Source organism: Cajanus cajan, chromosome 2, assembly GCF_000230855.2.
Source record: "Cajanus cajan strain Asha chromosome 2, NIPB_CcT2T_4, whole genome shotgun sequence".
NCBI lineage: Eukaryota > Viridiplantae > Streptophyta > Magnoliopsida > Fabales > Fabaceae > Cajanus > Cajanus cajan.
In genome coordinates this window covers 80,569,968-80,589,617 of record NC_138518.1, presented here as the reverse complement: position 1 = coordinate 80,589,617, position 19,650 = coordinate 80,569,968, and the positions used below count along the sequence as shown (strand labels likewise).

Here is a 19,650-nt window from a genome sequence, read left to right as displayed (position 1 = left end):
AAATAGTCTAAAAAATGATGTCCACTAAAAAGATATACCTCTTTTATATTAGATTATTATTATATTATATTATTTTTGGAATAGATATTACATTAATTAAAACTTGAAGATGTTATAAAATTAACAATTTTAGACGTGTGTATTTTTATATTTGAATTTATTATTTAAAAAACCAATAAAAAAAATAAGTCAATTTTTAGCTGAATATGAATTTAGAAGCTGAGTGAAGAAGAGGAGGCGTAAAACGGTAAAAGACTGGTTGAAGAAAATTAGTTGAATACTGAAGAGTCACCTAACACTATTCGCTTCAAATTCCCGCACTGACTATTATCCCATCCCATCAGATCTTACTTATAGTTATCGTGCAACAGATTCAGGCGAAAAAGAAAAAGAAAAAAAAAAGTTACTGCAACAGTAGCACTAATAAATTCAAATTTTGGTGTCCATTTTATACTCTATTTTCCCCATAAGGAAGTTGCACCTAAACCAAAACAAATCCGTATGCGAGAAGATTCCATACGAGACAATTCTTCTTTATTTGTGTTCGCTGCTAAATCCCTCGATCACCACCGCCATTGTTAGCAACCTCAGATTTCAAGTACCAGCAACCACGCCACGTGTACTTTTTCTTCTTAAAACCTTCTCGCATTTTCAGATCTTGCTTCCAGTTCCAGGTCCGCTTCTCTTTTTTTCCTGTTCCCTTGTTTTCTTACGGTTTTTATAAATTATTTTTTTATATATATTATTTTGCCATTTGCATTTATTTTATTTTCCCGTGTTGTTCTCCGTAATTCACGAAAATGACACATGGTTATTTAAATGTGGAGCATTTTGGGGATTTTCCCCGCTTGCATATACGTTGGTGGTGGTGGTTATTAGGAGAAGAGCACCTGAGCACGTGTTTTTCTTGCTTATGGTTTATTTTATTTTTGTCATTAATTGGTGTGGGTATGTAACACCTTTATAATAGGAGGATTCATGTTGACTAACTGTTGAAATTCTGGGGTTATATGGAAAGGGGGAAATTAAGATGGATAATTGATGTAACTGACGTGTTTAGATTGTATCCACATGATTTGGAACAAATTTATGAAGTTGTTTGAATCTATTTGTCCATTAAGAGACATTGACATAACTCCTCACTTTTGGTTCTAAACTAAAATTTTCACTTTATTAGAGGAATAACATCCTTGCGCCATTAATGTAGGTTGACTATTAATGTAGTACGATTTGTACTTGGTGAAGTCAATGAGATTAGTAATATAAGTATGACTCCTAAAACACTACTAGTTTGGATATTTTAATGTTTCCCTTCATGTTGGAGCGCAGTAAGATCTTAGCTTGTTACGAATAAACACACTGAAAGACGATCCTAAAAGTTTAATGTTTTCTCCATCATGCATAGTGCTGAAGAGATGCTGAAAAGACAATTTAGCAAATGAGACATTGCAAACACTGAATAACTGCTGGAGAAACAACAAAAACATGATGACTGGGGTGGTTCACAATTCGAAGAGCTGGTCAAATGTTGCATGGCCAAGGAGGAAGGTACACTGATGGAAAGAGGTGCTGCAGAAATTTCCTGACAAACAATCATACACTTCATGGCCTAAACTCTCCAAATTATTAATCAGAAACAACATTTGATAGCTTCAAACATCAAGAATTCTGAAGCTTAAAAAATCCTGAATATTAAATATGGCTTGAAAACAGCTTGTGGTTGGAAGAGAACACATCCCAGTGGTGGGGAAGCATAGCCAACAGGGGTGAAATAAGCCACAACTAATGTAGGGTTAGGAACCAAACTGCCATATCAGAGCTAATCACAAAGCTGGAACAGGGAAACTACCCGTGGACTGCAATGTTGCATATCTAAACTGATGTAAAATAGGCAACTAGTTTTAGGATTTTATGAAATTAGTATTATGTGTTGTATTAATCTTATTCTAGTATAGAATAGGTTAGGGTGTTTGAGATGGGTCTACTAATCATCATTATGAAGCATGAACATTTGCGGGTTTTTTGTGGCACAATCATATAATATTATTGATTTACTTTTTCGTTCATAGAACATTTGAAACATATCATAGGATTATTGATTACTCTAGGCTTATTTTCTTTATCACAAACACAATACATTGCATTGCTACTGGAAATGGAATACCATAGGGCTGTTATGATTTGTGAATCACAGGTAACAGCCTATGGTAGTCACTCTAGTATGGATCTCACGGATGTTGGTGTTTATTAGAGTATTGGATTTTACTCTATTGGTTTTTGTATTGTTTTTCTTTTCTGTTTTGGTTATAACTGAAAGCCAAACCTGTCACTGTCCTTTTTAGTTAGTTAGTTAACTTTTTACTCTTGTAATTTGTTATCATACTCTGAACACTAGCTAGTCAGATAGCTTTTCTTGTTGTCTTCAGCAACTATATATAGTTGCTTATATCTCTGTAAACACAACTCAGCTTTTCTGTCAATAATAATTTTCATTTCTTTGAAATATGTCTATGATGGTATCAAGAGCTAGGTTTAATCTCTAAACCATGAATTACTATTTTCTCCACCACGATGGTGAAGGGGCTGGACTCTTTGTGAGGTTGAGGGAAATAAGGGAAGTGATTATGTTTAGCCAATTTGCAAGTTTCACAATCCAAAGAAGATATTTTTATTTTTGATTAATCAGTAAATAAATGTTTCATATAGTTAAAACTTGGATGGCCTAGCCTATAATGCCATTACATAATTTCTCTATCCTTATAAACAAGAGTAGAGTTTAGTTTAGTCATGTACTTTGATTTAGTCCACTCAAGTCACTTTCATCTTCAAATACGTAGAGTCCATTAGTTTCTTTAGCATTGGCAATCATTCTCCCTGAGTTCAATTCCTGAAACAAGAGGAATCAAATATTGCTCGACAATTCATATTGAGGGCAATCTTACTGATAGAAAGTAAATTGCATGACAAATTAGGCACATAAATGACATTATGAAGACTAAAGAGTTAATGATGGAGAGAGAGGAATTGATCATATTCTGGCTATGGCAGAGGAGTCATCTGCTACTTTCTTTTCTTTTGTTTCCTGCACAAGGGCTATAAGAGGAAAATAATTTTGTACAATCTATCATATGGCTAGTGGCACTGGAATCAACAATCCAAAAAGGTTTTGAGTTTTTTTTCTAAACTAAAAAGGGCAACAATTGAACGATTACCATTTTGGCAAAAGACCAAGATGTATTCACTGTCATTTTGAAAAAAAAGAAGAAGGAATTATACATGTGCTCCAATTGTTCCTTTATGAAAGGAGTTGTCTTAGTAGTAGATTTTGACTCTTTGGTATCTTTGAAGATGGTTGGAAGGCATTTCCTTTATTATATTTCTTATGGGTTTCGATCTGTGTGGTAAAACCTCCAATTTGCCGGTCCATGCAATCATTCACTGGTTGAAGAGACTGAATTAGCACTGATCATTGTCAACTTCACAATTGGAGAAAACAAGGTTCAGAGTTGAAGTTTTTATACCATATTAGAATAGAGAAGAAACTATTTTTATTTCTCTAATTCATTTTGAATAATACAGCCATTTGATTTATAGAGAAAATTAGTACCGATGAGGAAACTAAATCTGCCACAATCAGGGAAAAACTAGGAAGCAATATCTGATTATAATTCATATTTTATTTAAATCCAATTTTGAACAGATATATACAAAACCAAAATAGGTCATAATTTAAGAATTAATTTATACAAAAATTAAGGAAAAACTTGCAACATTTACCAAAATTAACAACGTATTAGTGTGGTAAAACTGGTGGGTGGTGGCAGCCCAATCCAGTAAGGCTAACAATAATACTTTCAATTTCTAATGTTTTAAAAGGATATTTAGATACCATGGTGTATTTTTCCTTTTTATTTATTTTTTCTTTTGAATCATTTTCTTCTTCCGTTTATTAACATGTTTAGCTGTTCTTTGTACCTTCTACAGGGCCTTTTCTTTTTGTAACAAGTATCTTTGCTTCATATACGGAGGAGACATGCCACTTGCTAACTGGTGAAGAACAGATCTCGTGTATAGTTTTATGAACATACAATCAGAAAAACTTGGATATAATGGGGATCAGTACTCGCAGGTCTAATATTTGGAGATGGCTTACTTTGTTTATGCTGTTTTTTTTTTTTAAATAAATTTTTGCATGTGCCAGTTAACATCAAAACTCTGTTCGATTGACATTTGCATCTTGTTGGCTACAGTTCTACCAACAGAAAACCAAGTGATAGCATGAGGCTTATTGTGACAACATTTACTGGAATAGTTTTTGGCTTCTTTATAGGAGTATCATTTCCGGCATTGACTACAAAGGTGCAGGCTTTTAATATCATATTGTTAGGTGTACCTTATGCTTCAGTGAATTTAGATTGATGATTAAATGTTGTTGGACTTAATAATGGAACTCTAATGGTTCTTTAACAACTTGCAGTTGAATCTCCCATCCAGCCTGCTTTCCTCCATCGATGTTACTTACATTCAAGAGAAATATGCAGGTGTCAAAGCACCATCTTTTGTGAAGAATAATAACAGCATCTCGTCAAAAAACCGGTTAATAAATGATACATTGAAGGTACACATCTTGTGTCAGCCTTGTGAAGGAAATTAAAGATTCTAGGTTCAAGAAAGTATTTGTATACTTTCTTTCATTACGAAGGTAAAATATTTAATTGAATAATATAGTTGGAATAGGTTTCAATAATCTCATCAAAGATTCATGCACAGTATTTGTTGAATGAAGGATGGTATAGAAGGTGGGATGAGTAAGTGGGCCAGAGGTTTAACAGGTTGGGTTGGGTCGGGTTGGGTTTGTACAATTTTTTTTTAAACTTAATCCAATCCAACCCAATCACGAACAAGGTTAATCGGGTCAATATAATTAAATTTATTTATTTTTTGTAAAATCTTAAATATTTCAAAATAGATGTAAATTATTTGATACATTGTTGCAAATATAATATTATCAATCTATAAAGAAAATAACGATACAAATTTAATTCTAAAATAAATTTATCAATTTGTTACATTATTATCAACTAAAAAAACCAACATTTTTTAATACAAAATAAAATTTAAAATAAATATATTACATTGTTACAATTCTACCAACCTAAAACACAAAATTCGTTACTATGTAAAAGTAATAGCAAATATTGTCCTAAACAAATGATCATTCAAATATTATTATTATTATTATTATTATATGATCGGGTTGAGTCAGATAACAGGTTGAAAATACAAAACCTATTATCCAACTTGTATAGTGCTGGATTTTGGTCGGGTTGAATTAAGTCTGACCCAAATATTGAAAAAATCCAATCCAAACTCATTGGATTGGTTTTGGTCTGTTCGGGTTCGCGAGTTTCCCGTACCCGCTTACACCCCTAGCCAGAGGAATGAAGTAAATTTTATCAATTAAAGTAGTTTGCAATTTTAAATCTTTAATGTTTTGAGAACCATGCTTTAACAGGTCGTAGACTTTTAGTGGATAGGTTCTCCAAATTAAGTAAACGGAAAGTTCAGTTTCTCTGAGTAAATGTGGTGCTGGAATTATCCCATTTCTGTTATTAGTCTGCTGCTGCCCTATTATTTGTTTATTTCAAAGGAAGTACAGCTAAGTAACATACAAGAGTAACATTGGCCTGCTTTCCTTCATCTAGATCTTCCTTTCAGTCATGCAATGGACTGCTGAGCCTTAGATTAATCAATAATCATTTTTGAGTAATTTTGCTAATTCATAAATTATTTATCTCAACTCTCAAGCTACATATGCTTGGAAAAGCTCTCTGTCTGTTTCTCTTTCACGCACAAACTATTTCACCTTTAATAATCTAGAAAAGTTGAAATGTAGAAAGCAAAATTTTATATGAACAGAAACATGGTGCTTTTATTAATTGATAAAAATATTGATCAAATGTAAGGGAGAGAGTAACAAATTACTGCTGTGATGTTACAAAATAGGAAAAATAAAAGATCAAGCACATAGCAACCGGAGGCATCATGATTCTTTTGTTAATGGCTTTTGAGTACGATTTTGTGTTATATAATTTAATATTGGGAATATGGTTTGTTAAGTCTGAATAATGATTGCTGCATATTTTCATGATTATCTGCACTGCAGATATGGGTTCCATCAAATCCAAGAGGTGCAGAAAGATTACCTCCTGCGATAATTGAAGCTGAGACAGACTTTTATTTGCGTAGATTGTGGGGTCAGCCCAGTGAGGTGTGTATCCCAAAACAATTTATGTGCACAGAAGCAGATTTTTCTCATTTCTTTTTATTTTACATTCTTTTTTCGGAGCATCAGGGGAGTTGAAACAAAGAAAACAAGTTTTTTTTCCTGCATAGAAAAATGCATCTAAATACAAATTAAGGTCCTGTTACTGTTATTAACAAACTTGTTAATGAAGACTCGCGCTTCTAGACCAGAATCTTTGTCTGCCTTGATGAAGGAAACTGATATGACACCCTAAATCCAAGATTGAGACATGTTGGGAAAGAATATTGACTTAGAAAACTTATTATGCTTGCCACATGTACATTTTTCTTCTAGCTTGATTTTTTTTCTGTTTCTGTTATTAAGGGTCTGTAAATTTTTGGACTGGAGAGGGCTCTGATGTTTTTATTGTTGTATATCATCTATATACAGAGCATTTGATTAATTTTCTGCTTGCAGGATTTAACCTCAAAGCCAAAGTACCTTGTGGCTTTCACTGTTGGTCATAATCAGAGAAATAATATTGATGCGAATGTGAAAAAGGTCATATCTTAATTTCTTTTTCTTTCTGATGCATTAGCTTTGTAATTGTGTATGGGTCTATAAATTAGCTCTGTTACTTGGAACAGTTTTCAGAAAACTTTACAATAGTTCTATTTCATTATGATGGTCGGACAACTGAATGGGATGAGTTTGAGTGGTCAAAGCGCGCAATTCATGTGAGTGTTCGCAAGCAGACCAAATGGTAAGAATCCATTGCTCAAGTGCAACTTTTACCATTATTATTGTTTGCCTAACTAACAGCAAGTGTTCTGCTAATTCAATTATGTTATGTTATTAAGCATTTGATTATTTTCCATCCTAGGTGGTATGCCAAGCGGTTTCTGCACCCGGATATTGTGGCACCATATGACTATATTTTTATATGGGATGAAGACCTGAGTGTGGAACATTTTAATGCTGAGGAGTGAGTGTTTAATATGATATGATACGGAGTTTAATTTTGATGTTATCCGGGTGAAGTTTTACACTATCATCTGATTATTTGTTAATTCTACATTAAAAGATTTTGACTTTTTAGTTTGTCATGATCTAACTTTTCGGATGTGGTAATATGCAATTAGACGATCGTATTAGAACTTCTATAATTGATAGCAGATCAAAATCAAATACATGTATACTTATATACCTAATAATTTATTTTTAATTTTACTCATGAAGTTTGATGTGCTCTAATTTCAATCACAGATACTTAAAACTGGTGAAGAAGCATGGACTGGAGATTTCACAGCCTGGTTTGGAACCTAATAAAGGGTTGACATGGCAAATGACAAAGAGAAGAGGTGACCGTGAAGTTCACAAGTAAGACGAGAATCCTGTGCCTATTTTCTTCTGGTATTTATTATGTAAAAGAATGTTTTCTAACTGTTTATTCTGTGAGTTTCTATTAGAGAAACAGAGGAGAAACCAGGATGGTGCAGTGACCCCCATCTGCCTCCTTGTGCAGCGTAAGTATTAGTTGAAGTATTATTGTTGTTTTATGTGTTATCCATACAGACCAAGCTGTATCCGATTGTGTTAAGCGTGCAGGTTTGTTGAGATTATGGCCCCGGTGTTTTCACGAGATGCATGGCGTTGTGTGTGGCATATGATTCAGGTTAAATGTTTACTCTTATTCTTTTTAAAATATTCATGGGTTAGTTGTTTAATGTTTTGTTTAAGCACCCGTTGGAGTCTTGCAATTGATTATGATCGTACTATTTTTGGCATTTCAGAACGACTTGGTCCATGGGTGGGGTCTTGATTTTGCTCTTAGAAAATGTGTTGAGGTGAGTCTGTTGTCTCATCACTTTAATTCATCTAATTCCAATTTTTTTAATTGCTATTGCTGTGCTATGGAACATTAAACTAACATCTCTAACTATCATGTAGCCTGCCCATGAAAAGATTGGAGTTGTTGATTCTCAGTGGATTATTCATCAAAGTGTTCCCTCACTAGGGAATCAGGTAATTGTTTGTCATGATTATTCTTGTTAGACTAAAAAGTTTTATTCATATTGCCGATGTCAGATATTTATCTGTTTCTGTTCTTTGTTAGGGAGAGTCACAATCTGGGGAAGCACCATGGCAAGGGGTATGTTATGCATGTTTCATACAGTTTTTATTCCTCTCCCATTCAAACAACGTTTTTCTTCCATACTAGTTTAACTTTATAACTCAATTTAGTTAATCAAGAAGGTGTTATTTTGCTTCCATTTATGCATGTTGATGAATGATGAACCATGGTGTTGGTGCCAGGTGAGGGAGAGGTGTAGAAAGGAGTGGACAATGTTTCAGAGTCGGTTGGCAAATGCAGAAGACGCATATTATAAGGCCGTGGGAGTTGATATGTTTAATTCAACTACTTAGTAGGGACAACAACGACTGAAGTTGACTTGTACACAGCCATCACCATGAGCTTTTATTTTTGCATGATATATACATCTTTTTGTACTCCATCCTCTCTTTTTTTTCTTTGTAAGTTTGTGGTACTAGTAACTTGAACTCAAAATTCTGAGTCCTGGCTAAGGACCAAACAACAGTTCGATGTGGAATTCCAGTGCTGAAAGTTAGAGAATTAGATTGAGGTAAATAAAACTTATAGTGTAACTAGTGTATTTGATTATAATATTCTTTTTGGAACGTTTGCCTGTATGAAATAGGAATGCAATGGCAGGTATACACAAATTTGATTCGACAGGGATGCCCATTATCTAGTTGGAACGGTATGTAGTCGTTCACAACATCACATCCTCGTGAAACTTCTAAACAAATGAAGTTGAAAATATAATTTATTAAATTAAAAGTGAAATAGAAAGAAAGAGAAATAAAATGGAAAGATACAAGTTATATTTGACAAAAGAAGCTAAAAAATTAGATAAAAGCTGTATAATTCGTTAGTTGAAAGCTAAAATGTTAATTGGTGCATGAAAGGTGTTAAGTTGACTTGTTGAGTTATAAGTTTAGTAAAATTATTTGTTGAAATAATTGATAAACGTAAAATGGTGAAAATTGATATGTTTATATAATTTTTTATGTTAATTTTAGTTTTATTTTATTGATAACATATATTTTGAGATGATTATAATTTTAGTTTTTTTTAATTAACTTTAACCCTTGCAATTTTCTATTTATAAATTAATTGTTTTGATTATATTTTTTAGTTTTAATTATTTTAACTTTTCACATTACGCATTCTACTATTAATCTTATATATCTTAAAATATTTTTAATCAAATTTAAAATTAAATAACATTTTTGAGTAGATGCTATACTTTCATTAATTTGATTAGTATAATATTTGCAATATCTTGATATATTATGTTAAATTAATATAACGGTTACACAAACAGTTGTATTATATATATATATATATATATATATATATATATATTATCTTTTATCTATAAGGAGTTATTAAATAATCAAATGAATAAAAAAATCTAAAAAATGGAGAAGAAAGCAGTTATTTAAAAATAGCTACAGACACAAATTTAAGATGGTTTGGCCACATCTTGAATATGATTATGAGAATAACTATCTATTTATTTATTTATATATAAAAGTTGAGCTACACTTTATTATATTGACATGTCATTACAAAACTAATTTTACATGTTGTCATGTCAGTATATTTGTCTATGTGGCAAATTTTTCAAACTTTTATCTTCTATCATATATTTCTTTTACTTTTTACATATTACATCCCTCCACATTCTATTTAATCTAACTCTCATTTTTCTATTGTCTAATTTTTATTTCATCATCACTGTCATCAAATTCTCTAAACTTTTATCTTTTATCATATTTTTCTATTACTTTCTATATATTACATCTCTCCACATTTTATTTAATCTAACTCTCATTTCTCTATTGTTTTCTTTTCTTTTCTCTTCTACCTTTTATATTACATATTTACGTTCTATCTGTCACCCTTTTTTATTTATTTTTCATTTCACATGACAATCTTTGTCAAAAATGAAATTTACTACTTTTTCTTCCTTTTTTTTTCTCTTCTCATTTCTCTACTGTCTAATTTTTATTTTATCATGGTACTACTTTTTTCTCTCTTCTTTTTTTTTTCTTTCTCCTCTATCCTTTATATTATATATTTATATTCTATCTAATCTATCTCTTCTTGTTTAATCTAACTCTCATTTCTCTATTGTAGGGATGACAATAGGATCCCATGGGGGCGGGTAATAGTAAACCCGCCTCCATCCCCGCCCCGCTGGATGAAAATTGGCCCCATACCCACCCCACATACGTGCGGTTATCCATGAATTTCTTGAATACTCACGGATATACATGGATATACATGAATATCCATGAATATTTATAAATTTTTTAAGAAATTAAAAAAATTATATTACAAATAATTTTAAGTTTATATTTAATGTCATTGAAATATTAAAAATAAAAATTCAATGTTAATTTTGAACTCGTATTTAATGTTAATTTTGTTGAAATAATAATAAAAATGCAAGATAATCAATAATTTAAGATACATCAATGTCACAAGTAAGTTAAAGTCTCATCACAAAGTTACAATAATTCAATCTCATGAGTCAATACATAAATCTTATTAGTTCAATCAAAGCTAGAAAATTAATCAAATTATATCCAACATAATTCTATAACATGCTTAACACATGCTGATAACTTCATCAACCTCACTTTTGTAAGAAAATAAGATGAGAGTGTAGTTTTAGGGTTATGTGGTACAAGGATAATTAGGATATTTAAAAAATATTATTAAACGGGTACCCCGGGTATGGATATCATCATACCCGCCCCCGCCCCATTTATAAACGGGTAAAAAATTATCCGTCCCCATTATCCGCAGGTACCCAATTAACTTATCCATTTATTATCCGTAGCGGATTTTACCCGCAGGTAGGGGTATTTTTGCCATCCCTACTCTATTGTCTAATTTTTATTTCATCATCATCGTCATCAAATTCTATAAACTTCTATCTTTTATCATATTTTCTCTTTACTTTCTATACATTACATCTCTCCGCATTTTATTTAATTTAACTCTCATTTCTCTATCGTCTAATTTTTCTTCTTTTTCTCCTCTACCTTTTATATTATATATTTACATTTTATCTAATCTATCACCCTCTTTGTTTATTTTTCATTTCACATGACAATTTTTGTAAAAAATAAAATGTACTACTTTTTCTTCTTTTTTTTTTCTCCTCTCATTTCTCTACTATCTAATTTTTATTTCATGGTACTACTTTTTTCTCTCTTCCTTCTTTTTCTCATCTATCCTTTATATTATATATTTATGTTCTATCTAATCTATTTCTTCTTTGTTTAATTTTCATTTGACATGACAATCTTTGTCAAAAATGAAATATACTACTTTTTCTTCCTTTTTTATCCTCTACCTTTTATATTATATATTTACGTTTTATCTAATATATCTATCACCCTCTTTGTTTATTTTTCATTTCACAAGACTTTGTCAAAAATGAACCGTACTACTTTTTCTTCTTTTTTTCTCCTCAACTCTCTATGTTACATATTTACATTTTATCTATTTTATTTCTTATCCTCTTTTTTTTCACTATTCTCAATTTGTCACACATTTTATCTATAATATTATTTTTATTGTCCTTCTATATAGCTTCAAATTGTATTTAATTAGTAAATTAGTAATTATATAAATAATCATATTAATTAATAATTAAAAAAATTAAATTTAATTAAATTGTTCGTTATTAAAAAAATACAAAAAATAAAAACATTTTTTTCGTCAAAACTATAATGTCTAATTTAAAATTACGCATAATATGTAATTATATATGACTTAATGATTTTATTAATTAAGAGATTAAATTGTATTAAATTTTTAATTACAAACAAATTAATTTTAATTATAAACAAAAATGAAGCAATATTAATTAATATTAATTATAGATTAAAATATTTCATCGTTAATTTAATATTTAAGAAATTTAATTAAATTAAATTCTCCGTTTCAGAAAATAATAATAAATATTATAGTAATTAATATTGTTATTAATATTAATTATAAATCATTATCAAAAAATTATTTTTGCCAAAACCTAATAATTATTATTAATTGACATTTATGCTCATTAATAAGAAAAATAATAACTTTTTTATTAATATTAATTTTAAACAAGAATTTTTTTTTTGGCAAACCTCTCGATAATTAGATTGGATAAGAGTTACATATTTAAAAATAATGAATATATGTATATTCTTTATTGTTAATTTATTAATTTTATAAAATATTGAAATAGACTATATTATAATTTAGTTATAAAAAATATTTATCTAGATATATTACCTTTAGTTATGAAATTTTTGAAAGAATATTTACTTGAATCTTATATTTTTGAATTTGAATCTTAACAAAAAAAATAAAGGATGAAATAATATATAAATATAAAAAATATTTATATTAATACTTTTTTTAAAAAATCCTATTATAAAAAATAATAAACTTATTTGTTGTAAAAAAATCAATAACAAACTTATATTACATAATAAAAAAATTATATATAAAATTTATACATTAACTAACAAAATAATATTTTTTAATTTAAATAACTTCTTTTTTATTCATACATCGCGCGTCTTTATGTCTAGTTTTATTATTATTTCAAATAATATTAAAGGTTTTTATGAATAAACTTGAGAAAACCCTCTTAATTATAAGTTTTTTTTTTTTTACAAACGTGATAAACTATTCCCATTGCACGAACTTGTGCAATAGGAAATAAACATGGATTGATTTCAATCTATCAAATACATATTTTTCGATTTGGTGCTTTGGAAGGCACACAGGAATATACAAATACAACTTTTACCTTTTCGTTTTCATAAGAACTCCTTTTTAAATAGTGGTGAATGACTATTCATGAATGTCATTTAACGATTTTCTTCTAATACAACTTTTTAGGTCTATGGATAAAAAAAATGTCTTTTAGTAAAAAGTGTCTCAACTCTCCACTTACTTTTTCGTTATGATAGTAAAGTTATCTGAGAGTTGATATATATTTTGCTAACTCTAAGAATAGATTTGTGAAATTTTCACTCACTTCTCACTTGAATTAATATTATGGTTTTGAATTAGTTTTTCCACGATTCATCTCTCAATTAATTTTTTTTAACTTTATTATTACATTTTCCTAATTGGAGGGGTGATTGGCAATTACCAATGGGATACATCACTTGATTTTTACATTTTTAAGAACACTTTAGATATAAAGATCTATCATTGACTTTATCTCACCTCAATTTTTGTCTAATTCATAATCTAATAATAGAATATTAGTATAGTTGCAATTCCAATCTCTAGTTCAGTTATGTTATTGAATAACGATAGAAGTTAAATTGTATTTTTTAGTTCTCTTTAATATTCTATATGAAATTTTGGTTTCCAGTTTTTTATTTTGTAATTTTAGTACACAATTTTATAAAATTTGTAATTTCAATTTAATAATTAAATATTCATGATAATAGTCTAATAGCCCTTAATTTATAATTTCAGTCTAATAGTTAAAATCATAATAATAATCATAATCCAATATCAAGTAGATGCGACAATTAATATTTAATAGTATTTAGGTGTTAAATATTGTATTTTTAATCATCATTGTCATCTTAGTATTATCTAATTTTATTACTTTTATGATGTAATTAAAATTTATAATAAATAAATATATTTAAACATGTAAATTATATTTCAAATTTATGATGAAAAATTATATAATGATAATCTAATTTTAAAAATATTGAAATTTAATTAGAAGATAAAAAATGATAAGTTATAAGAGTTAATGAATTTTTAAAAAATCCTTAAAAATACTCCCATCAGGAAAAAAATCATTCGCTACCTTGAGACCAAATTAGTTATTGAACAACAAAAATTGTAATAGATATACACCTAAAACTATTTTGTAATAGGATTGTATTTGATAAAATTATTACATGAAAGTTCTAATGTGGGATAATTTACCTTAACTTGCACACTTTTGGATTACCTATTCTTACCATTTTATTTATGTTAATGCGTTTTTTAATTATATGAGAAAGGCATTTATTGTCTTTCATAGCAAAGATGGATCATACATATTCTTATAGAAGTCACTAATGTAGGTTTGTGCCTCATTAAATATGTATCCACGTTATTTTATTTATTGGTCAAGACGTTATTTCATATTTGTGAAGACTTTCGTAAATTTCACTTTATAATAAGGATTGTGTTGAAATTTTTTTTTAGGGAGTCTCGAGTCTTGGTAGGATCCACCATGGTTTAGCATATTTCTTGTATTAGAAAGAAAGTGCACATGTTTTTTTTTTATTTATTAATTTTTTTTAAAAAAATTACCTCTTATAAGGTGGAGATATCACGTGGTGGCGCTCGTGCATTTCATTTTATCAAAGAAACCGCAAAGTTACTTGCGGAGGTTATTTGGGGGAAAGCACATGCGTTACTAAGTCATCACTCATGTCATGCATTGCTCCATCTGTTTCAACTTTCAACAATGCCTGCTTTCTTTATTTGGTTTCTTAGATCACACTTTTAAGGTGTGCTTTCAAGAGGTGTTCAGACTTCCTCAATTGTCACTTTATATGTTTCAACAAAAACTAAGAAAATCTCATAATATGTTACTTTTCCACTTGGGTCGTGGAAGTGGAACCAACACCTTCATAGTGGAAATATAACTAATCTGATTTTCGAATTCCAAAAGATAAATATTCCAACCAAAGTATGATCTCTTTCTCTCTCGTACCATTTATGTGTTTTCTTTTTGTTCTTCTGAATGGTAAATTGGTAATCTAGTGTTTTGGTTCCATTTAATAAGCATCCGAGTTTCTTATATGGAGAAAACAATCAGAAAAGATTGGATATAATGAAGAGCTCTGCCCGCAGGTTCTAATCTTTGGACGTAGATAACTTTGATATTATGCTTGTTCTTGAGAAATTTTGCATAAGCTAATTGACATTTGCATTTTGTTGCCTGAAGTTTTACTGTTAGGAAACCGAATGAAAGTATGAGGCATATTGTGATACTTTTTGTTGGAGGATTTTTGGGCTTATTCGTAGGATTATCACTCCATCCACTGTCAATAACAAAGGTGTGGAAATTGAATATCTTATTCCTGGTGTTCCTTATGATTGAGAGGGTATTTAGTCATATGGTTTGGTGGTGTTAATTAACGTGCTTAACAATTCGCAGTTGAATCTCCCATATGGCCTGCTTCATCTCTCTTGTATACATGACCAATACAAAGATAGCAGCACCTCATCCCAAGATCAGGTTCTAAATGACCCAACAAAGGTATGCATCTTTTCCTGTCTCATCCATGTGAAGGACCTGAAAATTGTAGGCTGTACAGTGATTCAAGAAAGTTAAGAGAGAAACTTATTTTATTCAATTATATAGTTAGAACGAAATTCATAAAGTCAAGAAAGATTCAGCACCTTATTAATTGAGCATCATGCTTGAAAGGGTTATAGCAGTTAAGGTATCCAGAAAAAGTAGAGGGTGAATTTAGATTCTCTGAATAAATGGTGTGCAAAAGTGATTGACTTTAATTTAAGAAGGAATTAGAGATTAGAGATGTTTACTCCAATATTATATAGAGCTTAATAAGTATAAATGTATAATCATCAAAGACTGTTATTTAAAGCAGAATACCTTGTGAACAGAATCAGTGTTTGTTTATCAGAATATATGAGGAAGAAAATAAGATATATTAGAATTTTATTATGTTATTCGACAAGAGCAGAAAAGGAAAATTAAATATAGCAACGTGAGATTCAGAAAACCTCTTGCCTCTCCTTTTCGCTTCACCCTCTTCTTATTTATTAGCCAATTATGAAATATAATTGTTAAAGGATTTCACTACGATTTCATAATATGTAATATTTGAAAATATGGCTTGTCCAGGTTGGAATGATGATCATCAGACTATTACTATTTGTTTCCATGATGTATGCAGATTTGGGTTCCAACAAATCCAAGAGGTGCAGAAAGATTACCACCTGGGATTGTCAGTGCAGAATCTGACTTATTTTTGCGCAGATTGTGGGGTTTGCCTAGTGAGGTGAAGTCTACTACAGTAGTTTATTTATGTGCTCAATGTAGGTACACCCTTCAATTGTAATAAAAAAAATGCAGCTAAAGACAGATTAATGTGCTGTTAAACATTATGCTATGGTTAATAAATTTGCAAAAATAGTCTTACTCTTGGGACTGTTTGACTAAGAACGTAGCTTGCCACATGTGATTTTTCTTTCTAGCTTTATTTTCTTTTTTTATTTTTTGCTGTTTTATTATCTTGAACTAGGGGTGCCTCTGATATTTTTGTTGTGATAGGTTATACATATATAAAAAAAAACGATTAATTTCCACTTGCAGGATTTGACCTTTAAACCAAAGTACCTTGTGACCTTTACTGTTGGGTGTGAGCAGAAAAAGAATATCGATGCAGTTGTGAAAAAGGTTATCTCTCTTTCACTCCCTCTCTCTCTGCATAGTGCTGGTGCTTAGTCTTGTAGACGTGAGTTTAAAATAGATATGTCACTTGAACAGTTCTCAGAGAACTTCACAATCCTTCTATTTCATTATGATGGCCGAACAACGGAATGGGATGAGTTTGAGTGGTCAAAAAGGGCAATTCATGTCAGTGTTCACAAACAAACCAAATGGTAAAATTAAAACTTCACTGCTTAAATTTTCATTGTGGCATTTTTAGTTAATATTGCGTACCAAACTTAAGGTTGTTTGCTATTTCTTTCTCCTCTTAGGTGGTATGCCAAGAGGTTTCTACATCCAGACATTGTGGCACCATATGACTATATTTTCATGTGGGATGAAGACCTGGGGGTTGAGAATTTCAATGCAGAGGAGTGAGTCTCAGATATGATGTGTATTTTCTTTTAATTTTGGCTTTGCTAAGGAAGTCTCATTTCCTTTCTAATTCCAATTTCAGGTACCTAAAACTGGTGAGGAAGCATCGCTTGGAGATATCACAGCCTGCCTTGGAACCTAGTAATACTACCAAATGGGTGTGTTGGAATATGACAAAGAGAAGAGAACACAGTGAAGTTCACAAGTAAGAATGATGTGAACCTTGCACCAGTTTTCTTGTGCTGTGTGTTAATCTGAGTGTGTTGACTGTTTATTACTTTGATTTCTACTAGAGAAGCAGTGGAACCAGGAAGGTGTAAGTACCCTCTTCTGCCTCCATGTGCAGCGTAAGTAACTCTTTAAAAAAGTATTGTTTTCAAGGAATGTTTATATAAACTTCTTCGGAAGTACTTTGAAAAAAGAAAAAAGAAAAAAATTAAAATAAATTTTCATAAGTTAAAACTAATTTATACAAAAGTTAAAAATAAGACTTCAAAAAAATTAATAAGAAAACATTTTTACAAATTAGCTTATTCACGAAGTAATTTTAATTTATAGAATTCAATTCATTTTTCTTTTCTATTTTTCACTCTCACAAGTGTTTTTTGAGAAGTATATCCAAACAGATTCTTATTTCATTCTTCTTTTGTAAGGTGCTAATTCTGGTAGCATCTTTAGTTATCTGATTCCACCATTCTGTATTAATTTTGTCAACATGCAGGTTTGTTGAGATTATGGCTCCAGTGTTTTCACGAAATGCGTGGCGCTGTGTGTGGCATATGATTCAGGTTCAATGGTTACTCTATTCTATTTTGTCAAACATATATCTCTATTAGTGATTGAGAACAAACAATCCTTGCATGAGCACTCATACCCAACAAAAATATCAGCATGACAATGAAATTAGAGTGTTATTTTAATGTCTCTTGAATTTTTGATTGGTTGTATCTGATAATAACCAATTGTGTGTGGCCTCCAATGAGTTATGATTGTAACACACTGATCATTGCAGAATGAATTTGTCCATGGATGGGGTCTTGATTTTGCTTTTAGAAAATGTGTTGAGGTGAGCCTATTAACTGATTACTGATTACTTCCTATGAAACTGATACATACGCTATATGGAATATTGAACTGACACTTCCTATGATATAGCCTGCCCATGAGAAGATTGGAGTTGTTGATGCTCAGTCGATTGTTCATCAAGGTATTCCCTCACTTGGGAACCAGGTAATTTTCCCCCCATGATTATTCCTATTATTTAATGTTAATTATTTAACTCAAATGCAGCTCCATAATACTTATTTGTTTTTCCTATGTGCTTGATAGGGAGAAGCACAAACAACCGAAAAACCTGCATGGCGGTTGGTATGTGAAGCATGTTTCATTATACACAAAATTTTTAGATACAATATTATTGATATTGTTGGTGTTGTTCTTCAATTAGAATTGAAGTTCCTTCTTAAGAATACATGTATTGACATTTAATGGAATTATTTATTACTTTTAGTATTGAGGTGAAACATAAATTCTGATTAGAAAACAACATTAGCAACACTTCTGTTGTTTTATTGTTTAGGATCTTCTTTCTTGAGCACATAGCTTTTTGCTTCTTTTTTCTTGCATTAGAACTGATACCTAAGTTTACCAAGAAGCAGTTTGTAATGTTTTTGATTTTATGGAGTTTGATTCTGAAATATGTGGTATTATTGGTGGCAGGTGAAGGAGAGGTGTGGCATGGAGTGGAGGATGTTCCAGGGTAGGTTGACTAACGCAGAAAAAGGGTACTACAAGTCCAAGGGAATTGATTTCTCTGATTTGCTCGTTCATAATTAGGAGACAACACGAAATTCTTGTTCATCGTCACTTTTGCTTTTGTTTTTGACCTTCACATGATTATTTTGATACATTTATTGCTTTAATTATGTAAGGAAATGTTCGGATAAATTATTCAATAAGTACTTATAGAAAAAGAAAAAAAAAACATACTGAAGATAGACACAGGATTTAATTGAAATACAATATAGTAAAATAAAGATTTTTTTTTCCCTTTTACTCCATTAATAAATTATGAATTCTTTTTATTCAAACTAACAATGCTGTGTTTAATTTCAACTTGAATACATGAGAGAAGTTAAATTTTAATACAATTTAGTGTCACTAGTTTCAAATCTTTGTATTTTCCTCAAGTTTGATTCTTGGTATCATTGAACAATTTTTTAGTCCAACAACACTTGCAAAAATTTCTTTATGGCCCAACAATATGATAGGAAACTAAACAAACATTCAATGTAGGAATTCATTGCGAAATGTGACAAATTGTAAGCGGAGAAGTGGTTTAACTAATGTTAACAACATTTTTTTAAAATATACTCATTTTTTTTCGGTAATATACTCTTTATATTTCACTAGAATTTATTAAAAAAAACACGTGAGTCTCAC

General features: G+C 30.3%; 2 protein-coding genes across 4 annotated transcripts; both read left to right on the top strand.

Annotated features, from left to right (window-relative positions):
* The first annotated feature begins 299 nt into the window (after positions 1-299).
* LOC109790731 (uncharacterized) lies at positions 300-9,002 on the top strand. Of its 3 annotated transcripts, none has more exons than XM_020349942.3 (16): positions 300-674; positions 1,406-1,548; positions 3,985-4,129; positions 4,251-4,359; positions 4,478-4,618; positions 6,167-6,271; positions 6,725-6,808; positions 6,895-7,010; positions 7,131-7,232; positions 7,514-7,627; positions 7,717-7,773; positions 7,856-7,922; positions 8,041-8,094; positions 8,198-8,272; positions 8,364-8,399; positions 8,564-9,002. In XM_020349942.3, the coding sequence occupies exons 3-16, from the start codon at positions 4,110-4,112 to the stop codon at positions 8,672-8,674; spliced, it is 1,191 nt and encodes a 396-aa protein (XP_020205531.1). In that variant the 5' UTR covers positions 300-674; positions 1,406-1,548; positions 3,985-4,109; the 3' UTR covers positions 8,675-9,002. The 3 variants fall into 3 exon arrangements, with proteins under 3 accessions (XP_020205531.1, XP_020205530.1, XP_020205529.1); XM_020349941.3 differs by having other exon boundaries at positions 1,406-1,566; XM_020349940.3 differs by lacking the exon at positions 1,406-1,548 and having other exon boundaries at positions 301-674.
* Positions 9,003-14,833: 5,831 nt separating this feature from the next.
* LOC109790738 (uncharacterized) lies at positions 14,834-19,263 on the top strand. Its single transcript, XM_020349949.3, has 15 exons — positions 14,834-15,060; positions 15,157-15,224; positions 15,319-15,430; positions 15,532-15,633; positions 16,298-16,402; positions 16,717-16,800; positions 16,891-17,006; positions 17,106-17,207; positions 17,291-17,413; positions 17,502-17,555; positions 17,930-17,996; positions 18,221-18,274; positions 18,364-18,438; positions 18,538-18,576; positions 18,928-19,263. The coding sequence occupies exons 2-15, from the start codon at positions 15,205-15,207 to the stop codon at positions 19,042-19,044; spliced, it is 1,170 nt and encodes a 389-aa protein (XP_020205538.1). The 5' UTR covers positions 14,834-15,060; positions 15,157-15,204; the 3' UTR covers positions 19,045-19,263.
* Positions 19,264-19,650: the final 387 nt, after the last annotated feature.